General features: G+C 42.4%; 1 protein-coding gene across 3 annotated transcripts in view; it reads left to right on the top strand.

Annotated features, from left to right (window-relative positions):
* Positions 1-8,803, top strand: part of zdhhc14 (zinc finger DHHC-type palmitoyltransferase 14) — a 45,971-nt gene that overhangs the window by 26,909 nt on the left and 10,259 nt on the right. For all 3 annotated transcript variants that reach the window (XM_063223147.1, XM_063223144.1, XM_063223145.1), the window contains 3 exons: positions 2,059-2,107; positions 6,036-6,138; positions 8,354-8,463. In XM_063223147.1, the coding sequence (XP_063079217.1) occupies positions 2,059-2,107; positions 6,036-6,138; positions 8,354-8,463 (262 nt within the window). The remainder of the gene's footprint in view (positions 1-2,058; positions 2,108-6,035; positions 6,139-8,353; positions 8,464-8,803) is intronic.

Below are 8,803 nucleotides of genomic sequence, written 5' to 3'. Positions count from 1 at the left end.
TACCAGTTGTTTTAAAAGCTATTTCTCAAATATCTAGTCCAATGGTGTGACCTGTTTGTCCTTTGGTGTGATACTCCAAAGTGTCACACCATAGGACTTTTACCATCACACCATAGGATTTTTACCATCACACCATAGGACTTTTGAGCTTTTGAGTTAATTTAAAGCCATGTCGTTGCCAACTGAAAAACAATTTCACCTTTAGTAAGATGCATTTTCATACATCTACATAAGAAAAAAATATGAAAAATATACACTATTGTCAAAATGTATTTTATGACTGTCACACCAAAGGACTACAAAACTAATACATCTTGTGGTAGCAAAACATAATTGATTGACTGAAGAACTCTGAGAGAAAAATCTAAAATCCACCCTTGCCATTGGCTTCTTAAGGGTCTAAAGTCACAATGTATGTACCGCTGGAGCTTCAACAATAGATAATTATCCACAGAATTAACCAAAAAAATGATGTCACACCACAGGACATTATTTTCTGTGACAAAGTTCATACGGTCTCAGAAAAACAGGGAAAAATTAAGCATGGCCACTTGCTAAAATAGACACCTTGAAAAACATGCCAGGGTTGTTTAGACAAATGACTGAGCTTTGATTATTTACTTAAAAATGTTTTAATATGGAGAACCAGGCTTGCCTCAGTCACACCATAGGACAAATGTGACATTTGACTCAAAATTAAGTATACTCATTTAAGCTCTGGATTTATTACACATGACTTTTTCACAACAACGACATTAGTTTAATCATTTAAAGCATTGACAATTTTGAAAGCATGAATTTACTTAATTTTAAGAGCCTGCGACAGCAAAATTTACACGTCACGTCATCTACCCGTGTGTCTGTGTGTGCGTTTCTGTGTGTGTGTTTGCGTGTGTGTATCTGTGTGTGTCTGTGTGTGTCTGTGTGTGTCTGTGTGTGTCTGTGTGTGCCTGTGTGTGCCTGTGTGTGCCTGTGTGTGCCTGTGTGCATGTGCGCATACGTGTGTGATGCTCCCTAGTTTCCCAAGTCAGGCAGGTGAGCATACTCAACTCAAGGGAAGTATTTTGGGGTGCTTAAAAATGTATTTTTTTTTCATTTAAGTGACATGCCCGACATGGACATGTTTCTGAGGAATGGATGGTGGAGGAAGTGCACTCAAATGGAGTTGCTGAGTGTCATCTTGTAGACAACATCGTCATAGTGTGTCACTGTCACAGCAGAGTCTAAAATGTCTCTACCTCTTCTCCTCCTTTCTGACTCTCTCTCTCTCTCTCTCTCTCTCTCTCTGATCCACCAACAGTAATGTTATGTAATGTAGGCCAGGGGTACGTGTATGCAAGCACATCTCAGGGGGAATGTCGATAAAATGTAATAATGACAAATTAATGAAGTGTAGTCACACTGGGATAGAGGAAGAGATATAGCGCATGAATGAGAGGTATACTCATCATACGATTACATGGCTTAGGCCAGGGATGTCAAACTCAGGCCCGGGGGCCAAATCTGGACTGCGGAGTCTTTTTATTCAGCCCGCGAGATCATTTCAAATGGGTATTACAGTTGGCCCACATATTATTAAGGTATAGCATGAGTGGAGTGGACCCAGGTCAATGAAACAACTCATACTTCTATGCAATACAATATGTGCAGGCACATTCAAACTACCATACGTGATGGGAAAGAGTGTGTGAATTTGAACTGAGAGTATGAAGTGCATGCCATGCACACACAATTTTTTTCAAATTTTAAAATAATATTGAACTCAATATTAATACATTTTAAGTTCGGCCCGCAACTTCATTCCAGAGTTTGATTTTGGGCCTCAGTCAATTTGAGTTTGACACCCCTGGCTTAGGCACTACGCAGGACAGTAGAAAGGTTGGGCAACACTGCTGTAGACGGTACTCCATGCCGTCTCCATGCGTAGTAGATAGATCCACTGTAACAGGGAGCGTAATTGTAACCCTATGACGGTGTAACAAGTGAAGTCATATAACCATGCTGTGTAGTAGATACACACTGACACTGACACTAAGTCATTTAATCTGTCTTCCACAGGATCCAACCGCACCGGCTTCCTGAGCGCCCTGAAAGACAGTCCTGCCAGATATCCTTTACAGCTCCGGGCTATTGAGATGGGGAAACACAGACAGAGAGAGAGATGAAAGAGTGTGGCTGTGCTGATTGTAGAGTGTGTGACAGTCACGGTTCTGGAACCTTCTGTGTGTACTGTATGTGTGTGTGTATGTGTTGTGCTGTGTGGGTGCACTTGAGGATACACGTCCCCCCCCCTCAGAGATACAGTTGTGCGTGTGTGTGTGTGCGGGTGTCTGTGTGTCTGTGTGTGTGTGTGTGTGTGTGTGTGTGTGTGTGTGTGTGTGTGTGTGTGTGTGGCTTTTTTATAACATTGCCTCTCAGCATTAAGTGTCATGAAGCATACTTCTCTTTTTATTTTTCTCAGTGTATGTCAGCTGGGATGAGTCACCCGCTGTTTCTCTCTTTCTACAGTATTTCTCTCTCTCTCTCTCTCTCACCCTCTCTCTTGTGCACATAAGCATTTTCTGTCTCTACTTCTGCCACCAACACCTGCACAAACAAACTGTCACAGGCTCATGCAGAGCAAAAATATATTTTCTGTATTTAGTCTCACGCGCAGCAGCACGATTTGGCTTTAAAGTTTTGTATGCAGGTGCAGGACACCCATCTTCACACTGTGAAAGCTTTTATTTACATTACCTCACAGGGTCTCTCTCTCTCTCTTTCTCTCTCTCTCTCTCTCTCTCTCTCTCTCTCTCTCGCTCTCTCTCTCTCTCTCTCTCTCTCTCTCTCTCTCTCTCTCTCTCTCTCTCCTGGCACGTTCCCTCAACCCCTCTCTCTGCTGAAGATCATGCAGCTGTCAGAGTTCATATTTTTTCAGCGAATAAAACTCACAAACACATACTTGCGATGTTGACTCGTCTTCAAGCAAACTTAAAACAGGACCCCACGACATCTTTTGTGGGACAAACAGACTGCAAGCATAAGGGTGTCATAAAGGACAGAGGAGTTTTATTTTTTGTGTGTGTGCGCGCGTGTGTGTGTGTGTCTGTGTGTACTGCATCTATATGTACTGTATGTCTTCATACTCTTCAGGGTCCAATTGTGTCTGTGTGTTAGTTTGTCTGCCTGCATTTGCACATGGTCTTTTCATTAACAAACCACACACATATACCGTATACAGTACTTGTACAGTACTGTACGTTGACATGCTCTGTGTTAAAGTCCTTGCAGCCTGTTCCATGTTGTACACTAACAGCAATCACATGGCTTTCCCATCCTCCCCTCATAAATGAATGAGGAGAGAGAGAGAGAGAGAGAGAGAGAGAGACAGAGAGAGAGAGAGAGACAGAGAGAGAGAGAGACAGAGAGAGAGAGAGAGAGAGAGAGAGAGAGAGAGAGAGACAGAGAGAGAGAGAGAGAGAGAGAGAGAGAGAGACAGAGAGAGAGAGAGAGACAGAGAGAGAGAGAGACAGAGAGAGAGAGAGAGAGAGAGTCCTGTCCCCAAGGTGAATTGCATGTTGAGTGGATTGTCTTGTAAATCAATAGCCTGTAGCCTTTTGTGGAGCCACCAAGGTCACAAACGTGGCCCAGCGCCAACACCCAAGTGCATTTTATCGCAATGAATCGCCGTCTATTGCTTGGAAGATGATTTTGACCCTCAACTCAATACTGTAGAGTTGCCCAGCAGAATTAGAGGTGAATTTTGGTATTGTGCATGAATTGCACAATTCCTGATGAATGATGAATGTGATGAATGGGCGTTGTGTATGAATAACAGTAAAACAGTCATAGAGCAATTTGCCAATTGCTTAATCGCTGCCTTACTGAACATTATTCCTCACAAATATTTGAACTGTTATAACAGTGTCACTGTATTGTATTCTGGGCAGTAATAGTCTTGTTTGCTGTCCAGACCAGATGCATTTAATTGAGATTTTGGAGGTAATTAAGATGTTGGAGTTTTCCATATATTGTCTACCTGGATACCCTGATACATTGTGCAATCCACTGTCGCCTAATGCATTACAAGTAGTTGCCCAAACTCAGAGGCAGCAGGCAAAAAACAATCATCCCTCTATCTGAGTTTGCAGGTAGTTTGTCAGTCATTTCTCTAGCCTTCCAGACACAGCAGTTGTGGTTTCGTGCCAGGAAATGGCAACTTGTCTTGGGCGTCCAGACTGGCAGTCATTGCCCCTGGCCCAACAGTGTCTCTTCTAAATCTCCTCAGGCCTACGGAAGAGCCGAGCCTCCTGGTTGGGAGCTGTTTTACCGCCTCTGGGCAGAAACCGTTTGGACGGAACAAGATGAGATGATGGGCTTTAGGGGAGTGTATTAATATTACAAGACAGGAGGAGTTGGAGAACCAGCCGAGTCCCCCTGTGAAGAAGGAGATTTATTTTAGGGGCTTAGAGTTATAGTGTAGGGGAGTTGCTTTTCTTACAGAATCACCCGCTGACGGATTCATTGTCGCCGTAAAGGAATATTACTTATGGGGTGTCCTGCTCTGTTTGCTTGCTGGTTTCCTGTCGTGTTTTTTAACATAGGGTTAGACGGCTAACATCTGATTTAGAAGACACTTTTATCTAATGAGATTTAAAAATATGCAACAACAGTACGGCTACGGTCAGCTGTGCTCCACGCGATAAAGCAGTGAATGAGTACCAAAGATCACAAGCAAGTTAGTCACTTTTGTGGGCTTTCACTTCACTTTGACTAATAAGCCATTTTCTTTATCCTCATGGGTGTTCGCTGGGGATGTTTTTATTGATCGCAAACATCAAAAGCATACATCAACGCTGTTATTATCTGGTGTACGGAAGAATACAAAAAGATATCAATGCATCCTTGAATTAAATTGGATCACATTTTATCACATGATGGGCTTATGATCAACGTTTTTTGCTCTGAAGTTTCCTCCCTTTTTTGTCATTCCGAAATCTGAGTTGTCAACATCATAGCAAATCTTTTTGTGTTTTGCTTTGCCAACCCTTTAAAGGATATTTTGATCACGCAAAATCTGTTGCAAACAGACAATTCCCTTGAGCCCCGTAGAGTTTTCATTGTGTACATTTTGGTTCATCTCAAACAAAAATTAACAGCTCAAACAACAATGACCTTAATCAATAAAGTTACTCTACCCTACTCTACAAAATTGCTCTTACAGCAAATGATCATGAAATACTGCCAGCATGCATCACATCTGTTGTCTTCTGGTGGCATAAACTCTGCAGTCTAGCAGTCTAACATCTTGGAGGCCCTATGGTTTGTGTGCAGTATTTATTAGTTGATGTCAAAATATGCAGTCTAGAAGTAAAAGCTCTACCACAGTTCCTTCACTTAATCAGCTGATTACTGTAACAGCAGGTTGGATCCCATTTGCTGCAGCGATTTTATTATCTGAACCTGGCATTGACACCTGGTAGCCTACTGTGTTTGTGTGTGTTTCACTAATGCGTCATGACTGAGAGGATCACTTGTTTCCGATGTGGTTGTTTAGACTTTCTGAATCCTGGCGTTGAAGGATAACTTCTGCCAATTTTGACATGCAGTTGTAATGCTCACATCCTGGACTTGTCGGTACCTGAGGTTTTTTTTCTTCAGCCTTTTCCGAGATCCTGGTCATTGTAATGGGGGCAGAGTATTGTTTACATTTCAAAACAACATCTTGATTTATTCCCAATAACATCCAAAAGGTTATGCAACATCAGCAGACAACTAGTATAGAGCGGTACTTTTTTGGGATAGTATTTGGAGTAAGCCCATTTTTTTTTCATGTAAACAAAATCTGCCCCCATTAGAATAGCTCAAATCTCGGAAAGGGCTGAGCCGAAAAAATGCGGCATCACCGGGTACTGACAAGTCAAGGGTAGTAGAGTGAGCAATACAGCAACATATTGAAATTGGCAGAAGTTCTCCTTTAACACCTGGTATTTATGTGTGCTTCACTGATGCGTGATGACGAGTAAAAGGTCTTCCTCCTTGACTGAGATTCTCACCGTGCTGGAGGTGGTGGTGTGCTTCTTCTCCGTCTGGTCCATTGTGGGCCTCTCAGGCTTCCATACGTATCTCATCAGTTCCAACCAGACCACCAACGAGGACGTGAGTATTCATCACCCGTGCACGTGTGTGTGTGTGTGTGTGTCTGTGTGTGTGTGTGTGTGTGTGTGTGTGTGTGTGTGTGTGTGTGTGTGTGTGTGTGTGTGTGTGTGTGTGTGTGTGTGTACCATATGGTTCTCTTGTCATCATGCCCAGAACTGTTGTGGTTGTGTTTCCAAATCGGGCATGTACACACACATACAACGTACCTACTCATACACACAATCTAGTGATTAATTCTTCAAAGACAATTTGTACCATGAAATGGCATACTGGTTACTATACTGTACAGTATGCTAAAAAACATTGGCGCTATGAAAATCTCCTCAAAAACCCATAGATAATTCACCATAGACTCAGTGTAGATATCACTAATGTTATGTCCAAATGACTTGGAGAATGTGCATTGTGCATATCCAAATGGTGATTCTCTCTCAACCCAGAGAAGAGTTATAACACATGAAGCAATGTGCAGTAATGACTCCCATTATACCCCCATTATGACAGTGCATGCTCTACCAGAGCCGCTGACAGCTTTGGCTAGGCCCTGGACAATGTCATCTGAAAGGGCCCACTCAACCAATGCATGTGATGCAATGGGGACCGAATTCTGGACCCCCTTTCTCCTTGGGCCTGGTACAACTGACCCCTTTGTTCCCCCTTGTCAGCTTGCCTGTGCTCTACTGTATCGTATTTGCAAGGCCCTCCAACTGGAAAAGGCATTGTCTGGAGAGGTTGGGGTCCACTTCTGCAGGGGAAATGAATCGTTATGTTATTCCATTATGTTGAGTGCAATATGGAGTGCAATGTGGACTCCACAGCCAACTCTCATAGCTCCCAGAGTGCTCCAGCGCTCCGCACCACAACACGCTGCACTGACATGCCATCTTTATTATGAACCGTTGTCCCAACAGACAGAGGAAAAGGAAATTGCAATGGCAATAGAAGACCAATAAATCCAGATCAATATTTTGGCCAAGCATAGTCAGAGCAATGTGAAGTAGAAGGAAACGAAAAGTTAGAAACCTTAATTAGATACTGTGGAATAACTGTGTTACAACTATGTAATATGTACCGAGTGTTGTAGTTAATCATGAATGTACTTCTATTTCTACTCTATACACCTCTCAGTATAGTATACCAATTTGACTGGTGTATGAGGAAGTGAGACATTTTTATGTAAGTGAAGCTTTTTTGGAGTGGAGAGTTTATGCTACCTCCTGTGTACAGTTTGACAATGTTTACATTTCAATCCTGTCTGTCAATGTCAAGGTGGACATGCTGCTACGTGTATCTGTAGCCCCAACACAACCGCCTCCCGTTTTCCCGAAATGGAAGGATGGAAATGATGTTTAGTGTACTGTAGCCTCGGGCTTCAATGACACCGTGTCTTTGTCACATTTTAAATGAGGTTGTTGTTCCCATTCTGCAGCCGAACCACAAATCAATAACCGAGCTGGCAGTATTGAAGTCTTCTCTTCTACCCATCTTATGTCCTGCTGGAGGTCTCATCCTGGACTCTGCAGTCTAGAGAGAAAATTAAAAACACTTTTTCCTACATTGGTCCTATATCTTACTGACAACTCGTCCATTTGCTGAGACAGGTAGAGGCGTTTTTGTAAGTAATTAGGACTAATTGGGTAGATATTAATGAACACAAGATATTATTAAACACAACATGCTGATCATGACATCACATCACATTTAAGATAATGTGGGGAAGGCCCTTACGTGGAGGGAACAGTCGGGCATACATTTATTGCGCGGCTGACCTGGGTTTGATTCCGGCTCGGGTCCTTTGCTGACCCTTCCCCGTCTCTCTCTCCCCACTCACTTCCTGTCATTGCTTCACTGTTCTATCGAAATAAAAAGCCCAAAACATATATACTATATCAAAAGATATTGTTGGGAAAGGTATGGCATGTATAGTGTGAAACATTTGCAATTAGTTTGTATTGCTTTTTTTTATTGTAACATCCATCAACTCCTTGTGAACTTGATGTTGCATCTAACACACATGATTGTGAGTTTACTGTATGCAAAGCAGTTTTGTTGTCATCTTCTGCAGATAAGAAAGAAAGATGGGAAAGTTAAAAATTAGTTTACAGTAGACTGCCTTGTAAAAAAAAAAAACAACTGCATGCAGTGTTAGTAGTTGTGATGAGCAGATGGTAAAAGAGGTTTCCTTTTTGTCTCTGGCGGTGGCGTGTGAGGACAGATAAAGGGCTCGTGGTCGAGTAAACGAGGGAAGGAGAACTACAACCCCTACAGCTACGGCAACATCCTCACCAACTGTTGTGCTGCCCTCTGTGGACCGCTCCCACCAAGGTGAGATGGAGGGAGAAGTATCTCTCTTTTTTATCTCTTTTTTTCTCTGTCTCTTATTTTATGTCTCTCTTTCTCCCTGTCTTTCTCCCTCTCTCCCTCTTTTTTTCTCCTTCTCTCCCTCATTCTCACTTATCAGCCAAGGTGAGAAAATGGAGAGATAGCGATCTCATTTTTTTTTCCCACATATCGCCTTTTTCTCCATCATGCGTTCTCATACGTATATCATTCACACTCTTTTTCTCTCTTCTTCCATCTACCTCTATATCACTCTTTTCTTCTCTCTCTTTCTCACCTTCTGTTTGTCTCTCTTGGTCTTTCCCATATTTTTTCACTTTTCAAG

This window comes from Engraulis encrasicolus, chromosome 18 (genome assembly GCF_034702125.1).
Source record: "Engraulis encrasicolus isolate BLACKSEA-1 chromosome 18, IST_EnEncr_1.0, whole genome shotgun sequence".
Classification (NCBI taxonomy): domain Eukaryota; kingdom Metazoa; phylum Chordata; class Actinopteri; order Clupeiformes; family Engraulidae; genus Engraulis; species Engraulis encrasicolus.
The sequence above is the reverse complement of the archived record's forward strand: the minus strand, read 5'-3'. Positions and strand labels throughout refer to the sequence as shown.